At 43.5% G+C, this 26,464-nt stretch overlaps 2 protein-coding genes across 2 annotated transcripts in view; one reads left to right on the forward strand and one right to left on the reverse strand.

Annotated features, from left to right (window-relative positions):
* Positions 1 to 384: 384 nt before the first annotated feature.
* On the reverse strand, positions 385 to 2,253 carry LOC136448664 (adenosine receptor A2a-like). The gene is made up of 2 exons (XM_066448304.1): positions 1,987 to 2,253; positions 385 to 1,200 (listed from the first exon to the last, which is right to left on the reverse strand). Exons 1-2 carry the CDS (start codon positions 2,251 to 2,253, stop codon positions 385 to 387), a joined length of 1,083 nt encoding a protein of 360 aa, XP_066304401.1.
* Positions 2,254 to 6,606: 4,353 nt separating this feature from the next.
* LOC136448665 (fibrocystin-L-like) overlaps positions 6,607 to 26,464 on the forward strand; it is a 78,665-nt gene continuing 58,807 nt past the window's right edge. The window contains exons 1-19 of the mRNA XM_066448305.1: positions 6,607 to 6,830; positions 12,171 to 12,242; positions 12,917 to 13,043; positions 13,861 to 13,969; positions 15,630 to 15,687; positions 16,153 to 16,246; positions 16,527 to 16,583; positions 16,923 to 16,999; positions 17,436 to 17,478; positions 17,715 to 17,785; positions 18,635 to 18,745; positions 19,298 to 19,390; positions 20,178 to 20,311; positions 20,827 to 20,952; positions 21,759 to 21,829; positions 22,812 to 22,986; positions 23,724 to 23,810; positions 24,681 to 24,806; positions 25,788 to 25,907. Coding sequence (XP_066304402.1) covers positions 6,758 to 6,830; positions 12,171 to 12,242; positions 12,917 to 13,043; positions 13,861 to 13,969; positions 15,630 to 15,687; positions 16,153 to 16,246; positions 16,527 to 16,583; positions 16,923 to 16,999; positions 17,436 to 17,478; positions 17,715 to 17,785; positions 18,635 to 18,745; positions 19,298 to 19,390; positions 20,178 to 20,311; positions 20,827 to 20,952; positions 21,759 to 21,829; positions 22,812 to 22,986; positions 23,724 to 23,810; positions 24,681 to 24,806; positions 25,788 to 25,907 — 1,824 coding nt within the window. The 5' untranslated portion in view covers positions 6,607 to 6,757. The remainder of the gene's footprint in view (positions 6,831 to 12,170; positions 12,243 to 12,916; positions 13,044 to 13,860; positions 13,970 to 15,629; positions 15,688 to 16,152; positions 16,247 to 16,526; positions 16,584 to 16,922; positions 17,000 to 17,435; positions 17,479 to 17,714; positions 17,786 to 18,634; positions 18,746 to 19,297; positions 19,391 to 20,177; positions 20,312 to 20,826; positions 20,953 to 21,758; positions 21,830 to 22,811; positions 22,987 to 23,723; positions 23,811 to 24,680; positions 24,807 to 25,787; positions 25,908 to 26,464) is intronic.

The raw sequence follows: 26,464 nt of genomic DNA on the forward strand, positions 1-26,464 counted from the left end.
TTTGATAAAAATGACAGTTTATTGATTAAGCATAATCGAGAGAGTATGACCTCTTGTACCTCTTGCTTCTGTTTTAGTGATATCTATCATAGTTTCATATATATGACTCCTTTTAGTATGTCAAGTATCCTTAGATCATCACTGGAGTATACAAGTTTTCTTCCGATAGTCGATAAAATATACTTATACTTTTTTCAGACATTTGAATGTAACGATACAGCACGATTGTTATCACGGCAAGTCTTGTGATTGTTGTACTTTGGCCCCCTGCACTCATTAGTATCTTGATTTAAAGAAATACTATAAGAAGGTTCGCTGTGTGCATACTGCTCGGATATGAACATGGAATTCAAAATCCAACGTCATCAACACTGACAGAAGAACCTAGGCGTCTGTGAAAATGTTCTGAATTTCTCGGTACATTTTCTTCAGCGCCCTGCGGTAGATGTGGTAGCGGAACGCGTACACAAGTGAGTCCGAGAACGTCGCGCTCTGCAGGATGATGGTGGCGACGTCTATCCACGGCGAGGCCGCGGCGAGAGACACCGCTCCGAACTTCATCAGGATCGTCACCACGAACGCCGGCAGCCAGGTGATCCAGTTGACCAGCACCACGATGAGCAGCGTGTACACCGCCTGCATCTTTGACTCCCGATCCTCCGCCTGGGCGTTCCACGTCAGCTTCTGGTCGTGCTTCGTCTGGTTTCGTCTGGTCTCACAGCAGATGAGGACGACCAGGCACACGATGGCTACCATGGCAACGAGATTGACGCTCACCGAGAGGATGGTACCTTCGGGACCGGCCAAACACGGCGTTATCAGGGTCTGCGGCTGCTCAAAGTCCTTGAGAACCTCCTCAGCAGCCCCGACGGTGAAGGCATGGATGGGGGACACACCGAGAGCCGCCGGTGCTGCTGCGATCAGGACGCACAGACACATGGCGTACACCATCCGGCGCCGCGTCAGGACCCGCTTGTAGTTGAGCGGGTAGGCGATGTGGACGTAGCGGCACAGCCACACACCGAGGAGCGAGTGGAGGGACAGGACGGAGAGGAAGATGATGAAGAATGCCTGCAGTCTGCACCACGGCCCGGCCGGGTAACTGCCGTACGCCAAGCCGGAGATAGCGATGGGGTTATAAACCAAGGCCAGCGCCGTGTCGGTGATCGCCATGGCGACCAGGAAATAGTTGCCTGGTTCCTGAAAAGACAATTTGAGTCTTAATTTGAGTGATTAGAATCACAAAGACTGCTTCATGTTTTGTAACATGCGATTTTACACTTCGAGTGCCCCAATCTATCTTGTGATGCATATGGTTATCCAGATCATAGCAGCCGCATGCATGCCTGTCTTGTATCTTCGAGTCTCGTCATCTTTTGCTTGCTTGCACTAGGAAACACGAACCAAGATTTTATACGCGCCGTTTGTGTTATAATGTTCCCTGGCACAAGACTTATATTGTTGCAAGAGAGTCTCTAGAATTAGGTACAGAAATTCATATTTCAACCTTAAATATTAAAATCACATGATGTTGATTATCTGCACACAATACAGGGCCTCACATTCTTCCTGGTTGTCAAATGTAGACTTTTAGCCCCCATCCCTGCTCTGGACAGTCTGTCTGATCAAGCTCTCATTCATTTGCTATTAAGGGTTTATCCTTTGTTTCTTCTGAATGTAATAGTGAAATTTTGGGCTTGACTCAGGCTTATATATTGTAATGAGCAAACGTTTCAAAACTTAGTATGACTGTTTTTATGTATTGATTGTTTACTGCGTGTATTGCCTGTTTGTATTGGACTACCCAAATGCTGTTACTTCTTGTTATTTATTGTATTTGTCTATGTCAGTTGTAATTGTTATTTTCAGAGGTGATGTTTAATATTAGCTACTGCTAGAGTGCATCACCTCTGTGTCCTGTGTATTCTTTAGTCGTTTAATAAAAAAATACAACAAAGAGTTGTAGACTTTGTAGAAGAACCTTACTTTCATGTGGCCCGTTGTTAAGATGACTCCCACCAAGCACCCGTTGCCAAACACCGCCAGCAGAAGGAAGCAGACCAGCAGCATAATCAGCACCGGTGCCAGGGACGGCGCTGCCCCGTACAGACCGCAGAGGGCCGGCTCGAAGACGACGGTTGCCAAGGTGTTGTTGTTTGTCGTCACATTGCCGACAACTTCGCAGACACCGACAACCTCGGAGACGTTCTGCAGCGCTCGAGTCATGGGGGTCGTCACGTTGTTGTGGTTCATCTTTCCCGAGCTGCAGGTTGTAAAAATCCGGGCCAATTGTTGGACGAAACGAAAACCTATTACTGTAGATGAAAGCAGACTGGCGGTTTGGTCGGAAGTGAGAACGACCGTTCATTTCAATTTGCTTGCCATGGTTAGCTTGAATAATTCACCATACAATTGGCAAAAAGTCTTTCAAGTTCAGCGCAAAACACTCGGACTCGGAGAGGGGCAATTAAGGACCTGTCGTCGAGACGTGTCAGTTGGGAGATAAACCTTGGCAATGGAATACAAATGAAGACATAACCCATGCATTCCTAGTAACAAATCACATAAAAATGCAAGCTAAGCTGGGTTAGCAGCGGTCGCCGTATGAGTTGAATGCACAATTTCTTTTACAGTTCCCAAGTCGCACTTAGCGAATTTCACGAGTGCTCTTTCTATGACCGATTCTTGAGTAATGCTATTACTTGATTGATTCAGACGCTGTCTCGGAATATTCAGCGACGATAAGTGTCAAAGAGATGTAAGAAGGTGATACATACTGATAGGACGAATGATGTAGATAAATGAAATAGGACGATTAATCTCCTGTAGATAGAGGGCAGATTACTGTATTTTTGTGAATGATGATCCAGTAATTAACAAATAGATTAAAAAAAGTTTGAAACGGAATCGACTCCTGTATATGTAGTTCCAAGCTATCTACCACTTAAAAAACATGACCATAGCATGTCTATGACCCATAGTACGAGACATCAAACCCGGACGTTCCGCTGCAGTACCATAGCAAGTCACTAGGGGGCCCAAAATCGCAAGAAGACCTACCCACATACCAAGTATGAAGACAATCCACCCAGACATTCTCGAGATATACTGTTTACAGATACACACACACACACACACACACACACACACACACACACACACACACACACACACACACACACACACACACACACACACACACACACACATACACACACACACACACACACACGAACGCTGTGCCAATAAGTACAAGGCTAAGCTAGCTGGCAGAACTCTGGGGAGATATGGAATATATTTAAGATGATTGTGCCTTTGACGCAATAGCTTGCTTTTGGGCTGTTAACATAGTCTTGCTAGAGGCAATATAGACGCCACCTTACGCCAATTGGACTGAAGAAACCGAGACATTGAATCCTTTTGACGCCAGTCTAAGACGTTCGTCGGCTTTTCCTGGTGTTTTTCTAGGGGGCAAAATAATTTTAAAGACTGCATAAAGTGGTTAAAATATCTGCTTGCCTCATTTTCTGCATATTTTGCTACATGGCGGCAATGTGATTACCTGCTTAGCTCACCAAAGAAAGCTTTTACGTGCCAAGACATTTACAAATGCTTTTAGGCTTTACCCTGCTTGGGACAAGAAACCCTCAGCTTTATGATATGATTTCAGTGAAAATCTTGGAGGCAATGGGCTGAATGTCTGATAAGGCAGCCTGTGTTGCGATCAGAGTGTACTGGCGTACTTTCCAAGCATGCCATATGTTGGTATGGGACATTGTGCTTTTGTTCTGGTCACAGCGTTTTGACGCGATTGTGGGTTAGAAAAACGGAGAACCAGGAAACTTAACGATTTTCTATACCAAATATGCCACGAGAAGAATCTGAAAATAAAATCACAAGATCACAATCATCACACGTATAGATAATGTCGAGATAGATTGGTAGTGAGGCGCAAGAGACATAGACTTTCCGACACAAGCCATTTCTACCAGTTAAGGAGACCTTATCAGGTATCAAGTAAGTAATAGTGTCGAGAAAGAAATCTGACAGCAATTCTTCATTTTTTTCTATTACTCTATGCCTTTCAGTTTAAGGTTTGCCGCATACGGCGCAAATTCTGTTATCGTGGCCGAAAGAAGATGGTTTCTTTCGTGACTCAACAAATGACTGAGAATCATCATCGACTTGAATGGGGAATGCAGGTAAGGTCAGATTTTAGTATCAGGGATGCCTGAAAAACAGGCTTGTTGCCTGGGTGTATTTTTCCCTGTTTAAATAGATAGATGAAAAATGAAGCCTCTTACGTCAGACACGTGTACGATTACCTTTCAAAACCACATGTTGACGAGATAGGGTGATTTGTGGCTTCTCTTGTTACGGGTCAAGCGAAGCTATGAGCTAACCGCATTATCATCGACCTGGTTTGGGTTTCTACGGGGTCAACGATCTTAAGGTTATCACATTGTTACCAACCTGTTTTAGGTGACAGTGCATGCTTTTATGGGGGCGTTTAAATAGGTCACAAGGTAGTTTGATACTCTGTGCGGTCAACGATCTTAAGGTTATCACATTGTTACCGACCTGTTTAAGGTGACAGTGCATGCTTTTATGGGGGCGTTTAAATAGGTCACAAGGTAGTTTGATACTCTGTGCGGTCAACGATCTTAAGGTTATCACATTGTTACCGACCTGTTTAAGGTGACAGTGCATGCTTTAATGGGGGTGTTTAAATAGGTCACAAGGTAGTTTGATACTCTGCGCGCGTGCGATTAAAGGGTTGTACAGTGAAAAATGATTAGTCGTCACTTTTCCTTTAAGCCGGCGTCACAATTCATGCGAGCGTCGGCCGAATTTGTAGATCGCCCGAAGCTCGCCGAATCTCAAAATGGCCCGAGAATTGAAATGAAAATCTCGGGTGACGTCCATCGAACACTAAAGACTAAAAGTCCCCCATGGGATGGTACCATCTCTTGTACATGGACGAAGTCAGAATCGACTAACCTGGTAAAAGGTCAATATTTGGATCAACTTTGATTTCTAAAAATCGACCGAAGCCCGCGTAATCGACAGGACGTCGGCCGTAATTCGGCCGAAAATGCACATTTGAAGCTCGCCAACACGTCGGCCGAGCTAAATTTCTTATTTGTGACGGGGGCTTTACCACGCCTCCTCTTCACCCCCGTATAAGTGCAGTTCTTAACCGCAAGGTCTCAGCTCCTGACCGCACGGTCATAGCTCCTGACCGCAATACAGCAAAATCGTCTCAAAAAAGGCCGAAAAAGTTAAAAAGTTGCCCGTTTTGTGACAATTGCGGCACGACATGCAAACCGTTATAGCAAACCATATAGCAAACTCGTCTCAAAACAGGCCGAAAAAGTTAAAAAGTTGCCCGTTTTGAGACATTTGTGGCACGACATGCAAAACCTTATAGCGCTGTCTTCGGTTAACATATTGCTTGTATGTATGTATGTATGTATGTATGCCCTATGCTCAGCATAGTACTGTAGCACGACGGGATGTACGGGGTCATCTCAAAAAGTAGGGTCTTGGGCCGTCATACTCCGTCAGAGGACGGGCGAACATGGTAACCGAAGACTGCGCTATACGATTTTGCATGTCGTGCCGCAATTATCTCAAAACGGGCAACTTTTTTCAACTTTTCGGCCTTTTTTTTTTAGACGATTTTGCACAATTGCGGTTAGGAGCCGAACCGTTCGGTCAGTTAAGCCCCCTCTCACTGGACCCGCGGCACGCTGGCGGCGTCGCTGCGTCCTAAACTGGATTTGTGTTACCCTTGACTTTATAATGGGAATATCATTCAAAACGTACAAGTATGACCAAAACGACAACAAAGCACACAAAGCTTAAAAACATTCGTTTTTTGTCGAAGAAATTCTTTGAGTGCTTTGTCAATTCGATCGGCCGCAGCGACGCCGTCAGCCTGCCGCGGGTCCAGTGAGAGGGGGCTTAACTGCACTTATACGGGGGTGCTTTTATCACTGATTTATTGAGCGCCATCAACATGCATTGGGAATCCTGTTTGTTGAACTTTTGTTTATTCATGAGAAGCGTAAATCAGTCTGCAGACCTCTCTTCTTTGAGGTCAGGGAGGAGGTAAGAGTCAGACAAAATATAACAAAGATACAGATTTCATGACGAATCATTGATAATTTCATGATGAATCTATAAACGTGGAGTTGTATCATTTAGTACAAATACACGGTATCACAAAAACAACATAACAGAGTGAAATTTGGTGTATGGTCCATGTCCGCTTTTTTCTGGTTATTTCTGATACTTTAAGTACGAAACCGTTAAGGTGATCAACCTAACTTCATTCTTTTCAATATTTTCCATCCCCATCACTGCAACGCCTCCTTGATAATAGTGACATTCCATCATCACAATAAAGCAAAAACTTTACCCTCCAATGAAGGGCTAGATTCCGTCTTTAGTCACCGCTACCCGGTGTTGAGTTTCGCTCGAGTTAAAGGGAAACTGAAATGCGAGTTGCCTACACAGGAGATCGCATTGTTATATTGTGGAGCGGCGTTTACAAAACACTACTTTTGACTTGTCCGATGTCATCAGATGTCAGCCCGGCTACTGTGTTATCTATGGGAGGTGAGGAGAAATCGGGCCAGTCGTCATAATTCTAGCGTGTGCTGACGACATGGTCGCAGCCTGACAGGGTCTTCCAGAAAACGTTCATCTTCGTACCTATTAGTCTCAACCACAGTACCGTCTTGAGCAGAGGATGGCGTCGGGAAGGGTTGCTGCCGTCCTGGCGGTTGTCTTGGCTCTGACTTCGCTGCAGGATGCTGAATCAGGTAAGAACCGTTTGTGTCCTTAGACCCTCCCCTCTCACTGGACCTGCGGCACGCTGGCGGCGTCGCTGCGTCCTAAAGCCCCCCTCTCACTGGACCTGCGGCACGCTGGCGGCGTCGCTGCGTCCTAAGCCGGATTTGTGTTACCCTTGACTTTATAATGGGAATATCAAAAGGTACAAGTATGACCAAAAAGGCAACAAAACACACAAAGCTTAAAAAGATTTGTTTTTGTCGTTGAAATTCGTTGAGTGCTTTTTTCGATCGGCCACAGAGACGCCGCCAGCGTGCCACGGGAGACCCCACGCCACTTGTCGGCGCTCTCGCTGTGAGAGCGCCGAAAAACGAAAAACCTGCTGAAGTGGAATTTCTCTGGCGACCCTTGCGCGCTCCTTGCGCGACTAGAATCTCAAATGACAGCAACTTTTATGAGCGACCTAAGATTTCACCGATTACTCAACAAATTACAGACATAAATAACTAATTTTTCAACGTTTTGTGTGTTTTTGTTGTCTTTCAAGTCATAGCTTTACCTTTTTCATCATATCTAAGTGAAGAAATCAAGGAAAAAACAATTTCACTTTTGGTCGCGGTACAGTCGCTCAGCGTGTGTCTTAAGTTATATGTATACCCAACTTGTGTTGTATGTCATGTTACTTGTTTGCAATAAATATTTTTATCATGCTGCAATATCATTGAAACGTAAATCATAGAATTTTAAAACACTTTTTAAAGTGCTGACTATAAAACTTGGAGGGAATTAAATCTGAATGAGAGCATCTATTTTTAGTTACATGTATTCATCAATTTTTATTACCCATGAGTTTAATTAGAAAATCATTCATTACGCAAAAGTATGATTTGACAACAAGATTCCCAAAAATTCAAGATACACCACTTCAAGAATGAAGATTGTTTGAACTAAAGTTGAGACCATTGAATCTTCGTAGAGCGCTCACTGCGACCCTTGAGCGCTTGCTGCGGCCCTTTGAATCCCACCTTGGGCGCTCTTGCCGGCGTCACAATTCATGCGAACGTCGGCCGAATTTGTAGATCGCCCGAAGCTCGCCGAATTTAAAAATCACCCGAGCGTCGACCGTATTTTTCGATGAAAATCTACCCCGTCACAAATTGGACAAGGCTCGGACGACGTCCGTCGAACACTGATAGTTATAAATCCCACATAAGACGGTGCCATCTCTCGGACACGGACAAAGCCAAAATCGACTTACCTGTTAAAAAGCCAATATTTAGTATTGTCCTCGATGTCCACATTTCATTTACAATCAATTATTTTCAATAAAGATTTAACTTTGCAATTGGATTGTCTTTTATTAGAAAAGTTAGGTTATTCTTTGAGAAGTTAATACAGTATTCTTTATCATTTTATCTTATGAACCAAACTGTCGTTATGTTTTATGTATAAACAAGAAGGGGTTCGGCCCGAGCCCGTCCAAGCTCCCACCGAAACCAAAACGACGCTCGCCCGAAACACGCCCAACTTTTCAAAAGTCGGGCTGAACACCGAAGACAGTCGCCCGATTATTGTTCGAAGCCAGAGCGAGGCTCGCGCGAGCCTGAACAGTTCGGGCGACCTCCGGCTGAAAAAAAGGGTCTAAAATCGTCGTATTACCTCCCGACTATTGGCCGAGTGTAGGCCGCTGCCCGGGCGAGCTACGGGCAACCTGTTGAAGAGCTCTCCGAGCCCAAAAAATCGTCGCCGAGGCCTCGCTGAATTTAAAGGAATCCAGAGCATTTTATGAGGCGAGAGACTTGAATAAAAAATCTCCAATTTTTTGTCATTCCTACACAGAGTAAGTTTCAAAAACACTATACCCTTACATATCGACATTAAAGGAGCAAAGATACGATGTTGTTGTGTGGTGAGAACTGATAAAAAATCGAAGTCCAAATAGACTGATCCTGACTGTCCATCACAATTAGCGGTTAGACCAATGAGAGAGTGACTTCATGTCCGTCAAATATTTCCATTTTTATGTTTTAATTTTGCATTTCTACGTTTCGACGGAGGTGGGCGGGGCTATGGTATCAGTCTATTTACACTAGGCGCGTGAAACTAAAAGATCACCATGTAGCTTATTTTTGTGCCGCTTTTGAGCACTTTTGATAGGAAATCCGCACGCAAATGTGGTAAACAGTGGCATTAAATGTCAATTTCATAAAGATTACAGCAACTAGAATATTTCCAGTTTTCAAGCCTCATAAAATGCTCTGTGTGCCTTTAAGCGCAGCTCCAAGTGCCCCGCGAACGTCGGTCGATCTCCTAAAAATCGCCCGAGGCCCGCTTAATCGACAGGACTTCGGCCGTAGTTCGGCCGAAAATGCCCATTTGAAGCTCGCCAACACATCGGCCGAGCTGAATTTCTTATTTGTGACGGAGGCTTTACCGCGCTCGCTGTACGTTCTCTTGGCGCTCTCTCTGCGCTCATTGTTGGATCGCCATCCTCGGCGCTCTCACGGCGACTGTTGTGAACATGTTGACCTAAAATTCAACAGAGCGCTAAAAGAATTTCAGTATAAAGTTTCCTCCGGACAAGAAATCTATCTGGTGTTTGACTAGGTTGTCAAGTAAACACGCATATGACACCAGTCGAGGGAAGCCATGGAAGGATCCCAAAAGAACGGGGGATCGTCGGGTTACCGTATACAACCTGATTGACGGACGCTATAAGAGTCCTTGTCCTAAATATGTCACGTCAAAATCTGAGCAGCAATTGTCCATAAAGTAACGAAACACTAAATCAACAATCGTACTGTCTATAGGTAACTTAACCGTGTTTTCGTAGATGGGTTTACCAACATGTACTTAAGGTCGCACTCTGTTTTCGATGTTTGTTACCAGGTGAAAGAACACAAAAATGTGCATCTGACGCCAGACGTCGGAAGTTAACTTACCTGTTTGTAACAAAACACCCAACCTTAGACAACGGTGTCATAGAAAGTGTGTTCCTCTTTTCCCTTTAAATGCAGTAGATTCGGACAACATAACGCGAACCCGATACACATAAGTAGTTACCCTTTATCCCTAAGCATGCTTTGGATGTGCTCTACGCACATTCTCACAGTGCCTAATTCTGCCTATTTATATTCAACTGCGTGTAATAGAAGTTGCCGACTTGTTTGAATCAAACAGAGTGACTAAAACAAGAAATAAATGCGTCCGGTGTTTATTGTTTCTGTGTGTACTAGGAGTTTTCGTCTTGTTTTACCTAAGTTACTCCCGCTCGAACCAACCTAGAGAGCCTCCTCCACAGCACTTTGGCCTCCATAACCCTTCGTAGCTCATTATTATCTTGTAGGTTTGTACCACTGCGTAGATTGTCTAAGTAGGTCACTCTGGATCTACCCCTACCTCTTTTTCCTTTATAGTAGTAGGCTCCCAGAGAACAAGACGAAATGCAGGGATTTCGGAGTGTTTCATACAGTAACCAGCCAGTTTCATTCTGCGCTGTTGGACTTTCTTGGCGACAGACGCTATAAGAGTCCCTATAAGAGACCGATCTTGGTACAAATGTTGGTTTGTTAGCTTATGCTGCCATGACACATTAAGGCACATGCGCGTAGCATGCGGGTGTAGCAGCCATTTAGCCTTTTTTTTTACCTGACGTATAACGCAATAGATAAATCGACTGGTGAGTATATAGCGAACTACACGTGCATAAAATGACATACATATGTAATCAGGGTTTCACAGTGAAGCTAAAATCTGACTTCAGTTTTTTCCTTGTCCTCCAATGTAGTGAACTACAGCCGCATGCGTTATTGCGCCCTTAGATCTAATAAGAACAAGCTTCAGAAGAAACCCTGACAACTTTCGTGTGCGGCCCGATCGTCTGGGTTTCTTCATTTTTTTCCTCTGCTCTTGTTAACTCGGATAGAGCGGTTTCCCAACTGTGTATGTTTTTATGGGCGTGTTTAAGTAGGTCACAGGGCAGTTTGATACTCTATGCGCGTGTGATTAAAGAGTCGTATAGAGAAAAATGATTGGTCGACACTTGTCCTTTAAGCCCCCGTCACAAATAAGAAATTTAGCTCGACCGGCGTGTTGGCGAGCTTCAAATGTGCATTTTCGGCCGTAGTACGGCCGACGTCCTGGCGATTCCGCGGGCTTTGGGCGATTTTTCGGAGCTCGGTCGACGTTCGCGGGGCACTGGAAGCTGCGCTTGAATTCAAAGCTCCACTATTTAATTTGACTTGGCGACGTACACGCTCAAGTCACAGAACAAAAACTTTGTCAGCTGCCCAGAACGTCGCAAATCTAGACCCTGTTTTATTCAAGCCCGTTGTCATGCCACATTACGGGCCATGCAGTCTAGTTATAATCAGCAGTGACAAGTGATTATCTACAAGTGCTCATTCATATCGTTGTACATACGAATGTACCTCGTGCAACATACGTACATACACGGTATCATTACATTGAAAAAATTATATACCAACACCTACGCTCGTGATTATTTCAAGTTCTCTAACATTCTCGAATTGTAAAACTTAACGAATCAATGAAGAATCAAGCGTCTCGTTGGAATTTAACTAATACTGAACATGGTACTGGGTTTTAAAGCCTCTGTACATGCATCCTAAAGCCCCCGTCACAAATCAAGAATTGAGCTCGGCCGACGTGTCGGCAAGCTCCAAATGGGCATTTTCGGCAGAAGTACGGCCGACGTCCTGTCGATTCCGCGGTTATCGGGCGATTTTTAGGAGCTCGGTCGACGTTCGCGGGTCACTAGAAGCTGCGTTTAAATTCAGCGAGGCCTCGACGATGATTTTTGAGGTTGGAGAGCTCGTCAACAGGTTGCCCGTAGTTCGTCCGAGCAACGGCCAACACTCGGCCAATAGTCGGGAGGCAATCCCACGATTTTCGACCCGTTTTTTGGTCGGTCGGAGGTCGCCTGAGTCGGTGTTTCACCCGAGTGTTGTATTTATTTCCCATTATCATACTTTACATTGCCGTAAAGTGCAATGTGCAATGCATAAGTCTTTGATATAGTGTTACAATCGAGTGGGGCTAATCGTTAGCTTCGGTATTTTTTCTAATGACAAAGCAGTTTTTATATATTTACCCATGTTGGCATTGTTGGGGTTGTTGCATCTAAAGATATATTCAACTCTGGCTGTAGCATCGACACTCTTATAATCTGTTGTGCTTGATTTGAGAAATGTGAATAAGTCCTTGCGTAAAACATCATATCAAGAGCATTCAATGACAAGGTGAAATTCATCTACAATTTGCTTTGGACAAAATGGGCAAAACCTTTGGTCAGGGTCTACATGATAATATATAAGGTATTATAAACGCCATCATTGTCTCTCCCACAGTCACGATTGACAGCGTCAGCCCCAACACTGGCGGCACAAAGGGAGGCACTCGGATGAAGATCTTCGGATCAGGTAAGTCTTTCATTGCATTTTATGTTAGGGCCCTGTCACACTTGTGCGTATATTCAGGTAGTTCCGCAGTAACATTTTATTGGTTTAAGTAGATTTGCAGAGAAAAAGTTGTTTTCTACCCGCTTCTGTCTGGAGTGGAATGCTCCTTTGATTTGTGGAGTCATGTGGCGTAACGGCAGGGTGTTCGGCCCAGAATTCAGCGGTCCCGGGTTCGAATCCCCTGACGCCACCTTTTTTTGGCCCTTGAGAAAGGCACTTAACGGGACTTTCCTCACTCAACCCAGGTGTAGAAATGGGTATATCGTTCTCTGTACGTGGCATTGTTAAAATAAGTTATGAAAAACGTGAATGTCACGTCGTCCGTGTCTGTCAAAAAGGGAAGTAAAACTAGAAGGGCAACATTTGCGAGCAAATACAGCTTATTTCGCCCATACCGCTCTCCATGCAAAAATGGACTATCCCAAAATAACACCTGGACAAATTGAAATATTAAGAAAATACTTCTGCCCCAAAGTGATCTATTGCAAAGTCTTCCCAGTCAGGAATGGTGATTTCCTAATTTGACCCCATATGCAAGAACAGACTCTTCCATAGGCATCCCCATACATAACGGGTCATTCTAAAATACTTCCACTCAAAAAATGGATTAAAAAAACAACTCTTGGCTGTTCCAGATCTTCCGACGGACTTCAGCATGGACTTCGATATCCTGACCGTGAACTTCGTCAGTGCCACTCAGTCGTACGCGTGCGCAGTGGAGAGGACATCCGTCAGCAGGATACAAATTGAGTGTTACACAAGGTAGGTTTGCATAAAGACTAAGGCCCGATTTACACACGCTGTGCAAGGAGAACCCTAGACCACTCAAGTAGCGTTTTCTTGTATGAAGACTCCACTTGAGCAGCCCAAAGCTCCCCACACACAGGCCCAAGTCGACTCCGAAAACGTGTGTGTAAATCGGGCCAATGGCAAATAGTAATCAACCTTACACACTCACGCCTATAAAAGCCAGAACAGACTGTACTTGTGCTCATTCGAGCTCCGATCCTTGAAAAAGCTAAACACAAGGCGAAACTAGTCGGTGCGGGCTCGAAGAAAGTTCTAAACGCGGCCTCAGCGTCTTTTCTGAAGACGTGTCGTGAGCGTGTACGGTTGGCTCCACTACTAGTTGCCCATAAAACTAAGTTATAAACCGGGACGGGGCCGGTACCGACTTCCGACGAACTTTGACCCAATGCTGACGTCATACATGCGGAAAAATTCACGTGTCTTCAGCACTTGGGCTAGATAGATTTGATCGAGAGATTTGGTCGAAAATCCCGGTGAGTCAGTATTTTGGGTTGGAGAACAGTTTAATTTCGCATTATGTAATTTACCAACTCAGATTAACTTTCATGCTAAGACTAAGTTCTCACAGTCCTCATTTGTGTATACGGATGTATATACCAAACTTTTCGTCAGATTCCTCGGTCTTTTTGAAACCGTCTTCTTCGTACGACATTCTATTTGGTCTAGGTTCACGTTCCATCTTAGAGTGGGTACCGGAGAATACTTAAACGGTTACTACTTAGACCCCCCCCCCCTTCTGGCCTCACAACATTTTGCATTTCTGTCACAGCGCTATGCCGCTCGGCAAGTACACACCCGAAGTGACCGTGTGCACCAGTGCTAATAGCCGCGACTGCACCGCCTTCAGGTGTCAGGATCCGGACACGTGCACCTTTGAGGTAAGACAGCAACAATTTCCCCCCATTCTATCCACACAAGATGCTGCGTATCGTATACAACAACCCTTGGTGGAAACACAGAACAAACAAGAGTTCCACGACCTCATATCTCCATGAACAATTCTATTCATGCAAATGACTTACACATTTGCATGATATATGCTTCGGCATAAACACCTTTATCTAACTTACACATGTTGCAATATTGACAGTCCTATATTTTTCCAATTAGATGAATTATGTTTTTTTGCATTAATTATGCAAATTAGGAATTCATTTGCATAATTGGTATCTGTAGATGATCCACTTTCCATAAACTACATACGTTACATGTATTTGAGTCTTATGATGGAAAACACTGCAAATATAGATTTTCCTCATTAGCTATGCAAATTAAGTCCTAATTAACATGATTTGCACTTCATTGTGTACATCTCTGTCTAAGCTACCTGTATGCTAAATATCATGGAAATCCGTCGTTCCTTTGTTCAGTTATTCTCCATAGAAAATTTTCATGATAACGCCCCTGCAGTTCCAGAGCAAGCTGCAAGGGGGCACAAACCCACACCACGTCTTCATTACACCACAAGCTATCTGCCACCAAAAAATTAATACCATAGCACGTCCAGGTCAAGAGATACAAAAATGGAATTTCTGCTGCAGTACCAAGGTCACATGCCAGGGGGCCAAAAATCGACCTTGAATTTCGGCTTCACAACACCTGCCCACATACCAAATATCATCGCAATCCATCAAGAGGTTCTTGAGTTATGCTGACTACAGTAGTCCGGAAACACAAACAAACAGACAAACAGACAAACAGACACACCCAAAACAATATCTCCATTTTTCATGGAGATAAAAACCAACTCTACGGCACCCGTCCACCCATATCTACAGAAGTCAAGCGTGGTCGGTTGAGCCTCGCTGGCCATGTTACTCGCCATTGCGAACCAGCTGGTCTCCACAAGCCAGAGAAGGGGTAGAGGCCGTCCATACTTCACGTTAAAGAACCTTATCGAGTGGCAACCTGTTTAAGTGGAAAAGACTTGACTGAAAAGATGTAAAATTGAAAATACTGGAAGCTAAACTTTGTGTACGATCCAACTTGTTAAGAGTATGAAACATGATGATGATGATTATCTACTAGTAGGCACCTGGGGCATTACTAGGCTAAATGCCTGCCGTTATGATCTTACAAAACCTCGGTGGTGCCTACTGCTAGCGCTGGTACATGGTATTCACTGTATATGGTACCATCACCGTATACGTAAGACAATACTTCTTTTAAATTTTTTGGTTCCTCTCATCTTCTTGTCCCATGTTTTACGATATGGGAGCACAAATTCATAATGCTCTCTCGAAAGCTACGATGTGAGCAGCTACTGTAATTCACTTTATCTTCACGGTAGCAAAATTTCACGGTGTAAGAAAAATGGACATTTTCACTGAACTTAATTTCACGGTGGCGCCAAATGATTTCGAGAATGGATGTGTGAAGGAATCATAAATTATAATCAAACAGTGTTTTCACGGTGATGATAAGTTCACTGTAACGTTACAGGGGTGACCGTGAAAACAGTGGACATAAAGTTACAGTGAAAGAAACAAGAATTACAGTATTATAACATATCCAACAACCAATCTTCCCGTCTCGCAGACAACCAACTGGAGGACGCCGTTCATCAAGACTGTCACTCCCAACACCGGGTATCCAGGTGAGTACTGCGTAACGTCAATAGTACCGAAAAACGGGTCCCCCGAAAGTGCGAAATGGAACGAAATGGAACGAAATGGAACGTATTGGAAGGAACTAAAACATATGTAACATTATGAAATGAAAAAGCTGTGGGGTCGTGTGGCGTAACGACAGAGCGTCCGGCTCGGAACCAAGTGGTTCCGGGTTCGAATCCTTTCATGTCACCGATCGTCTGACCAATAAAAAACATTATAAAAAAGAGAGAGATATCACACTCACTAGTGTATCATTATGCCAGGTCCACTGCTTCTATCTTTTGTAGTTTGACTCTGAAAGAGTAAGACCTGAAGGTCTCTTTCATTGCATTTCATTGAGAAATAGCAAGACTTCTATTTATATAGGCAATCATATTTCACAATTTATCACAAGGCAAATGTATTTGATGGGAAGAAAAACATGGTCGTCTTCATTGTCTATTCTGTAGGCTCGATGTTCACTGCCTACGGAAAAATCGTCACGTGTCTGTACGGTAGCGATAAGGCTGCATGCACCAATGGGAGGACGGAGTCTATCGTGCGGTAGGTCTCCATGGTTACTTGCAATAGACCATTGTATCGCCTAGAACATTCCTGTAGTTTGTACTAGATTGATATAACTAGCAAGTAGTATTTTGCCGTACATTGTACCTGTTACAATCGTTGTGCAATAAACTTTGACGTGACATCTCTGACTGGAGGGTCTATGCCGAGAGCAGACCAGCCTGGCGAGCCCTATGCATGTCTGCAGCCGCCAAGCATCAGACACTGATGTCGGCGAACGATTGATTGACATTTAATTTCTGTCTCTTTTCCCGCCCAGGTGTTGGCAGGACGGAGCCGGCCAGCAGTGCGCACTTAGGGATGACAACCAAGAGATGTATGTTTTTATTTTTTCAAAACGTACAAGTATGACCAAAAAGACAACAAAACACACAAAGCTTAAAAATATTCGTTTTTGTCGATCGGCCGCAGCGACAGGTCCAGTGAGAGGGGGGGCTTAACGGATGATGTACCAACCTACTAAATCATATCGTCAAAGGAAAACTTTGGAACTTTGAGGATTGTACCTATTGCAAACTGCATCAAAAAACAAGAAGGCATATTTAAAATTTGGAAGGAGAAAATTGGATATGAGTATGAATCGTTCTTCTAGCTCTATGAGTTTGCCTGGCGAAATAATCCTTACTGTATGTTTTTCTTTAAATTTCGATGACAGGTATGGCATTGTGATGGACAACGATGGAACAAGTGTTTGGGGGAACATGGAGGCAAAACTTCAGGGGAATTACGTCGGTACGTAGTTCATTGCCCACCATGTCCCGCTAAATGACCAGCGCTTTAACTTTTCAGCAGTTAGCTATTGCAATTTTTCTATTACCAAAATCATGTATTACTTGTACAGTTGATTTGGGTAGTACGATGTTGTTACGATCGTTGTCTTTTAGGCATGTCCCGACAGACGAGTATCTATATTTCTGTGGGAGAATTACAGCAGACGTGTAAAGGGATCAGATCACGGATAAAGTTCAGCATTGTATAACGTGAATCAATTTCTGCAGCATCTACAACAACTGCTACAAGTTATAACATCGTTCAAGCTCTCTCTCTCTCTCTTTCTCTCTCTCTCTCTCTCTCTCTCTCTCTCTCTAATATTTGGCTGTTATCTATTTAGTTTTCTGAAACCCATATCGTCGACAGACTTCATCTTAACAAACCGTTGTGTTTTCAGGTCACCAGAACATCAGCATCATAGTTAATGGCGCATTTGGCAGGTAAGCATAGCATGAAAAATGGAGAAATAGTTTTGAGTGTGTCTGTCTGCCTCTGTGTGTGTGTGTGTTTGTGTTTCTGGACCTTTGTCGTCGGAATAACTCAAGAACATCTGGATGGATTATGGTATGTGGGTAGGTGGTTGGAAGACGAAAGTCAATGTTGATTTTGGGCCCCCTGGTATGTGACCTCGGTACTGCAGCAGAACTTCATTTTTTTGTATTGTTTTGTTCTGCAGGTCCGACAGCCTATGGGAGGCTAAACAGCTTGGTGCCAACATGAAAATGAACAACTTTGAGACCTACGCAAGTAAGCATCTCTGATCATGATTGCACGCCAGGATGAAACCTAAGTTTGCCATACTCTCACAAGTTTCTTTTCTTATATTCGTATGAAGGTTCAACTGTAACAGTAACCAGAATACTACTGAATCAACATGTTATTTTCGTACACAAAGTAAATCTAAAGCTGAATTAAAGTTAAACTTTTCAACTTACAATTTTCAACACAAATATTTGGACTTACCCAAATTTTCTACCAACACAGATGAACTTTCAGGTAAATTTAAAGCTTTCAACCAGTCCTCTAGTCATTAAGTTGATCTGACCTGACGACTACGTCACTTGACCTGAGCGGAAATGTGACGACAGCAACGGGTCAAGGTTGCCTGTTAGTCGGTGCCTCAACAGAGACGGGGGCCGACACCGACTTCCGGGCACCTTTGACCTGTTACTGACGTTGCGCACTGTATATAGGCTAGTGTTGTGCCGGGATATTGACATCAATGCAAACTCTTTGCTCTAATAGTCCTTGTGTTTATGTCATTTTTTTTTTCGTTAACGAATGTGAGCATGACTTGCATTATGTTTGTATTGGAATTCCAATCTCTACTAGTAGAGACTGGAATTTCAATCTCTACTAGTAGGATTCCAGATTAGAATCCCAATCTCTACTCGTAGAAATTGGAATTCCAATCTCTACTAGTAGAAACTGGAATTCCAATCTCTACTAGTAGAGATTGGGATTCTAATCTGGAATCCTACTAGTAGAGATTGGAATTCCCGTCTCTACTAGTAGGATTCCGGATTCTACTGTGACATATATATAGTAGGTAATGAATTGCAGAAATTGACTTTGGCTTTTGTTTCGTGTTTGCAGAGCTGAGTTCTGTGAGTCCCGGTACAGGCAGTGAGCTGGGACGATCCACCATCACCATAGAGGGAGAGTGGTTCGACTCTTCTTCTCAGAACGCAGTAGTCACCGTGGGAGGTCTGTCAAGTTTTGTTTCATTTCCCGAGTTTTCTGACTGTCTCCGATTGTTGTGCCACTCCCACTCCTAATACGCACAAGGCTTCGGTCCCATTTCCAATCCGAAAAATTAAAAAAAAAGTGTTCATCAAGAAAATGCACAATGTATACTTTGAGTAATTTTTAATGTATTTTGTTGTCTTTTGTATCATATTTTTCCTTCCCATAAGCTGCCCGACCGGGCCCCGGATTGAAAATGGGACCAAATCATAAATTACAGAAGCAACATTCGCTGTTCATGCTACCTCCTTCAGTGACCCATTGCTGTCGTCACTCTCTGGACTGTAAGCCGGTTTGCGCCGGTTAGCGCCGGTTTAAGAATGCATTGCGAAATTTGGCGCAGTCCTGATAGATACTGTAATAGCGTCAAAATGAAATTTTGTGATCGCATCCTTACTATCGTCCCCTCCGTCAAATACAGGACCTCAATAAGCGTTCTAGCCGATGGACGAAGCAAAGTACTAATTATAAGTTTCGCGGATCTAATGAATATGTTTGGTTTTCTGCGCATAGGGGAGGAGTGCATACGACCAAGCGACTTCACGGATGAAGAGATCGTGTGCCTGACGCCGGCGAAACCAGCAAACGAGAGGGAATTCTACCCGGGTACGTATTCACCCTGTATACTGGAACGGCATAGCACATTGAGAAACATAATTTGCCGTGATTGTAAAAGCCTTTGGAAATTGTTGAAGAAAAATACATCGTTTTCCATTAGACTAAAGCGGAACTGTATGGATCATTACCAACTGTATCATCAACCATACGAGAGAGAAGGGTCAGGTTTGCAGGGCATTGCTACAGAAACAAAGAAGAGCTTGTAAGTGAACTCTTGCTCTGGACACAAACTCATGGGCACTCAAGGGTGATCCAGACGGGCCTACATAGACCAAATTTCTGAGGATGTAGGGGTGAGGTCTGAAGACTGAAATTCGCTGAGTGCTTTGTCAATTCGATCGGCCGCAGCGACGCCACCAGCGTGACGCGGGTCCAGTGAGAGGGGGGGGGGCTTTAGGCTTACTCCACTACACGGCGATCGAGCTGCGCTCTCACTGCGACCTAAATCGAAAGTTCTCTAATACTTGATGTCATAATTGGAATATCATGCAAAATGTAAAACTATGGCTGAAAAGGCAACAAAACACACAAAAGCGTAAAAAGATTCGTTTTTAATCGTTTTTAATGAAATTCGTTCATTGCTCTGTTAGATTTTAGGTCGCAGAGAGCGCCGTCCTAGTAGAACGGGGGTATAACTCATGCATGGCTGTTCCACAGGAAATCGCGGTGTGAATAAGGACTACTGGGGGTATAACTCATGCATGGCTGTTCCACAGGAAATCGCGGTGTGAATAAGGACTACTGGGGGTATAACTCATGCATGGCTGTTCCACAGGAAATCGCGGTGTGAACAAGGACTACTGGAGCTACGCTGACCCAGCAGCAATGCCAGCCCTGACCGACCTGCCGACCGGTGATCCGTCCGAGGCTGAGTGGGGAGACAGTACGAGCTGGGGACCACGAGAAGGGGTACAATATTACACATGTCATCATATATATAGTACCCTCTTCTAGCAGGGTCGAATCGCTCGGCAACAAAACCTCCAGAACCGACCCTGCTCCTCCTAAAACCTCGGGCCAAAAGAACAGGGTCGATTCTGGAGGCTTTGTTGCCGAGCGATTCGACCCTGACAGATTGAGAATGACATATAGATCGACTATTTATGTGGTCAAAAGTGGCTGCACTTCACAGTACTATTCCCCACTTAAAAATGCATACTTATGTGTTGGTAAAAGGCACTTACTAACATTTCTCGCACGTGTTGAGGTCCTAACGAGGGACGTCCCTAACCGAAGCTAGGTACTTATTTACACCTGAGTGAAATGAGGAAATTCGTGTAAAGTGCCTTTCCCAAGGGAACAACATCGGGGCATATCGGTGGTTTCGAACTCGGGCCCTCTCGGTTCTGGGGCGGAATGCCCTACCGATTGCGCCACACGATGCCACGAGTAGTACTTAGTAATTTTTTTTCTCTTTCCCTCAGAGCTTCATTTCCCGATCGAGGTTTTTCTTCAAGCCCCCCAACGACAACACTTACCAGTTCGTGCTGTTTGACTGCAACAAGCCGACTGATGACTTTCTGCTTCGCGTTGAGGATGCCAGTGGAGAGGTACACGTACTACATCACGTTTTATAACGTCGAGTGTTTCTGTCTGTTCTGCATCTAGCCTCATTGAATTCTCCTTACGTAAAAAAACGTAATACATCATATGATATTGTTAGCAGTAACACCTAGCTTCAGTGCACAGTGAACCAGTAACGCCTAGCTCCAGCGCAAATTGAACAAGTAACACCTAGCTTCAGTGCTCGGTGAGTCAGTAAGTATTGCCCTGATGAAGATGACAGACAGTCATCGAGACGTCGCTCTTGTTGAATATGTGGTTGTGTTCACGGTCACATTATATGATTTAACCCTACCGATAACTACTGACTTGGTGTTGTTGAACTTAGTTATCATATAATATACATACGTCAAATGTTTAACATAATACTTATTAATAGATGATTCAAAAGGACGTTTTTATTGACTGATACATTCTAATTTTAGTCTTGATATACTTTTTCAAGCAAAACTATACCTCTCACTGACTAGCAATGTTATTTTATTCACAACCAAGTATTTTATAAGGAACCGACGTTTCGACGACTGTCTGTCATCTTCATCAGGGCAATACTGACTGGTTCACAATGCACTGAAGCTAGGTGTTACTGCTAATAATGCAGTCACAAACGTAATGTATTGTTACATTAATAGTAACACCTAGCTTCAGTGCACTGTGAACCAGTCAGTATTGCCCTGATGAAGATGGCAGACGGCCATCGAAACTTCGTCGCCTTGTAAATACTTGGTTGTGAATAAAAGAACATTGCTATCCAGTCAATCACCAGCCTAAAGAAATTATTCACTCATTTCAGGTGTCTGAGTGGGGCTGTCCAGCTGAAGGTCGGGGCTATTCACCGAGGATTCCTCTGGCAGCTGCCAACAGGTATATATGAGAATGTTCTTCACTCAGTGACTTTAGAAAGGTAACAAAACACGAAACTCCAAATGTTCGACAACCACTGTACGTCTTGATCACGGAGTGACCAAGTCTCACGAGAGCACGAGACTACAATGTAGGTTGAGACTTATGTAGATCTTCTTGCCTCCCCCGCCTCCTCCCGTAGTAAGTAGTAAGTGCATGATCAAGATCAAGATGTACAGTGGACGTCGAAAATTTGGAGGTACGTGTGTTGTTACCTCTCTAATGTCACTGATTGAAGAATATTCTAGTAACTGGTAATCACACGTGACTGATATCGAGGTACATATCTTGAATCTTAAAACGAGATATCACACACGCGGCGTGGCAGCAGCTGCTTATGTTACACATAACGAACTGTCTCACCTACCCTTTGCACATATAGCTGCAATGTTGTTTAAAGATATCTAATGAGGATGCCTCAACTGGACTTGATGGTAACGAGTTCCGCTCTGCTATAGTTAAAGGGAATATGAATTTTTGGACAACTCAAGCCTTATTTGATAACTTTGGTAACTCAGATTTTAGTTTCAATGCCTCCCGATGGAAAGATTTTGTCTTTAACCACCCTTTGTTTGGCGCAAACGGTAGCGCAACCCCGCTGCTTCGCCATCTGGATCAAATTCCGTGGATCCGAAGGGCCCGCGTTCGAACTTCAGTGGTCGACTCGAGCTCGAACATGTTGTAAGGGATTGCATTCGTCATTTCGGATGGTGACGTATAGCCGGCGGTCCCGTGTATGAGGGAGCTTTGGACGTAAGCCTCAAGCGTCAAACCTCTGCACGTAAAAGAACCCAACACACTTATCGAGAAGAGTAGGGGTGACCCGGTGTGCTTGGCCAAAAACACGAGCGAAGCCGCATTGCACTACCACTAGCTACTTGAAAAATCATCATGCTTCACCTCAATTGAGGATGCCTGCTTTACCTTTTACCTTGTTTTGCAGCTACTACGTGGAGGCATGGTACCGCCACGACGCATCGGCCGGAGGAGACAGCGAGGCAGACAAACGCCTGTCCATGAAGATGTTCAGCACAAACTACGTGGGAGGGCAGAACCACCATGCCAGAAACGAGAAACAGAAGATCAAAATCACATCAACGGTCCACCGGGAGACACAGGTTAGCGGTAGTGTACAGGGAAAAAACGTCACTATTTAGAACCTCAGTCACAAACGTCGTGCGATCTTCGTGCGATCTCAAGCAGAATGCATTCTTGGAGTAGTCACACACGCATGTGTCCTGAAAAAAAATATTTATATCTTTATTTAAAACTCGAAATTTGACCTTAGTATGACTGCGTTTATCATATATGCTTGTCTGTGTAGGACGTACCCAACCCAAATGCTGTTTGTTATTTAATTGTTATTATATTTGTCACCTCTTGTTTCAAAGGTAATGTTTGGTATTAGCTACTTGCTAGAGTGTTTCACCTCTGCGTCCTGTATATTCTTATGTTGATTAAATATATGAAGTTCACATGAAGTTTAGTGCAAGTTCTTGCCCGTAGGCTAATTGCAAATACATTTAACATTAAAAGAACGGAAAGACAGTGAACATAAGTATTCTACAACTCTAGTTGACTGACACTAAATTCTAAGTTAATAGGTTCGACTTCTTTTTCCGAGACAGTGGAAGATGAATGATCCCACTTTTTCTGTAATGTGTTGGTTTTGTGAAGCTAATTAAGAGGAGAGTAGTTTTCTATTTGTCTGCAAACGTGGAGAAATTAGGGCGGAATTTGGTGGCCTCTTTAAACAGCTATTTTCTTTCATGGTCGAAGAAGGGGCAATTTGAAATAAAATGTACTTCATCTTCCACTGTGTTTGACATTTTTTAATAAAAAAAAACACTTCCAGTTCATCAGCTCCGGTGGTTCAGCATTCACCATCTCGCACGATGGAGTCACTTCCGCGTCCATTTCTGCCGGGGCTTCTGCCGGAGAGGTGAGTGTCGAACATTTCTTTGACATTTTTCATTCATCTTCCATTTCAGACAAACCTGGTGAGATGTATACTTTTACGTATTATACAGTACAAGTTGTGTCGTTTTACATGTTGAAGTTTACACCATCTTGATAAATTCCGGGCCGATGAATGAAAAGCTATCGAAGGAGATTTGAAAGTTGAGTACTAGCTTTACCTTAAAGTTTATGCTCTGTACTAACCTTTAAGCCTGTTATGTAATTTCATGCCCTTCATATAGTAATAACGTCAATGAAATTGAGAAACTATGCCCGACCTTTCAGTGCGATTTTTTGGCTTATTCTATAGACAAAACATCAACCCTTACAGTTGCACTCGATAACCTTTAGATGCTTCACATATGCCATGTTGTTTCTACATTGTTCTCAACATTGCGTTCAGCAAGAAACTCAAACCAAGACTAGGAAGGCCCGTGAAGGTCTCCTCAGTAGCCTAATAGATGACTGCAAGTTGTACTGAAATCAGAATATAAAAATGAAGACTCGTGTGTTAAAATATCTTAGAGAAATAGCAGCAAACAAACAATGACAATGGGGCAGGATGTACAAAGACATGCACTGATTTGGTTGTAAATTGTCGTCTAACCTTAGTTCTGTCGATTCACAACTAACAACAGTCAATATCATTATTATTATGTTTTTTTTCTATATCGAAAAAAATGTTTTAAAAGTGTTCGAAAATTTCTTTTTTTTTGAATGTTTAAAAAATGTTTAAAAAATGTTTAAAAATGTTTTTAAAAATGTTTTTAAACTTTTTTTCTAAAAAACTTTTTCTTTTCTATACTTAGAATGCTGAAATAGTTGAATTAAGTTCTCCATGAATTCATGACAGGTCCAGCAAGCCCTCCAGCCCATGTTTCAGAACCAGTGCCCAGAGGAGGTGGCCAACCCAATCGGGGCCATCACTAAGTACGCAACAGGCTTCGAGGATGGGAGAAACCCCATAACCGGAACAGTCGTAAGTAACAATTGATGTATGTAAATATGTACATATATTATGTAATGTGTATTTCACAAGTTCTAATGTAATGTGTATGTTATGTGTTATGACTCCAGGAAGAATAGTGAAGTTCACTTGTTTGTACTTCACTAAAAGAAGTCTTTTTAACAAGAAACAATAAACAGCTGAGGAACTGGGTTTAAAGGTTTTCAAAATTGATTAAGTGAACTTTAAGACGTATTTCCGTAGACTCTCTTACTAAGTTGGGGATCATAGTTGTTGTTTATTTTAATTGCATTTCACAAAATAACACAAAAACACAATACAAACAGAGAAAAAAAGTTAATAAGGAAAAAATAAACATACTCGTAAACATAAGCCATGGATCCAAAATAAGAAGTAAAGGTGGAAATTATAGTTTGGGTAAATGCTGCAAGATATTCAATGGAACGCATAGTAAACTTAAGTATTGAGTGTTCGTATCCCCTGGTTAACACGTAGACCATTGACTTCATGGCGTGGCGAGTTTTGGAGTGTGTAGTTTGCTGGTAGTAGTGCATTTATTTACATATATACCAGGACGTGTCCGGGTGGCTCAATGCAGCCGGGGGACCTCCCCAATTCAGTCTTGAACTGGGAGGGACCCCGCCTCCGCCACACCAGCCGGGCTCAAGTTCACTCTACTCTCTGATGGTCCGAGGGAAGCCTATACGTAGTAGTTGTTCCTGCACGCGATGGCCTGCAATGTTTGGAAGTGATTGGTGCGGCGGGAGCATTGAGCTAGTCTCTACCAGACTATCTACGCCAGGGTTTCACTTGCAGGCTCCCTAAACGGGCGAAATGTGATCTTCACTGTGGACTGACTCTACTGGCTAATTATTCCTTTTTCTGCCGAATTCTACGATTCATACGCCCGTAAGAGGGCCTGGAGGAGGCTAGCATTGAGTAACCGGGACAATCATGGTCGTGATTTGCTTACGAACGTTGTTTCCCATCCAGGTGAAGGCAGATGAGACGATGCCTTTCTGCGGCGGGAAGTCTCTGATGAATCCGACAACCGTGTACCAGGCAGACCCGGAGAACGATTTCTACCCAATCAAAATCTCCATTGAAAAAATGGTAATTTTTCAATTCTTTTGGGTGACAATGTGCTTGCTATCTTAAGCCCCTCTCTCACTGGACCCGTGGCACGCTGTTGACGTCGCTGCGTCCTTAACTGGATTTGTGTTAGCCTTGACTTTATAATGGGAATATCATTCAAAACGTACAAGTATGACCCAAAAGACAACAAAACACACAAAGCTTAAAAAGATTCGTTTTTTGTCGATGAAATTCGTTGAGTGCTTTGTCAACTCGATCGGCCGCAGCGACGCCGCCAGCTTGCCGCGGGTCCAGTGAGAGGGGGGGCTTTAAGCTATGCGAATGCGCGGAATATTGAATTTGAATAATAAGTTGGGTAATCAGGATGTAAAGTGTTTTAAGCGCACATGTGTCAATATTGGGTAATCAGGTGGTGAACCTTTCGGTCAAAGGTAGCAGCAAATGACTTTTGACCTCTTGACCTGTCCCTGCTGAATCCACCACACGGTTTGTGAAACTCTTGCCCCTATTTACTCTTCCTGTTGAACTGTTTACATCCAGATTCTAGTTTTCACATCTACAGAGTCAAGAGTATA

The sequence above is a fragment of the Branchiostoma lanceolatum genome, chromosome 14, assembly GCF_035083965.1.
Source record: "Branchiostoma lanceolatum isolate klBraLanc5 chromosome 14, klBraLanc5.hap2, whole genome shotgun sequence".
Taxonomy (NCBI): domain Eukaryota; kingdom Metazoa; phylum Chordata; class Leptocardii; order Amphioxiformes; family Branchiostomatidae; genus Branchiostoma; species Branchiostoma lanceolatum.

Excerpts from the sequence above, each read along its gene's own strand:
- LOC136448664 (XM_066448304.1), bottom strand. The coding sequence starts at position 2,253 with ATGAACCACAACAACGTGACGACCCCCATGACTCGAGCGCTGCAGAAC. Across the intron at positions 1,201-1,986 it reads TAACAACGGGCCACATGAAA|GAACCAGGCAACTATTTCCT; the intron begins GTAAGGTTCTTC and ends TTGTCTTTTCAG.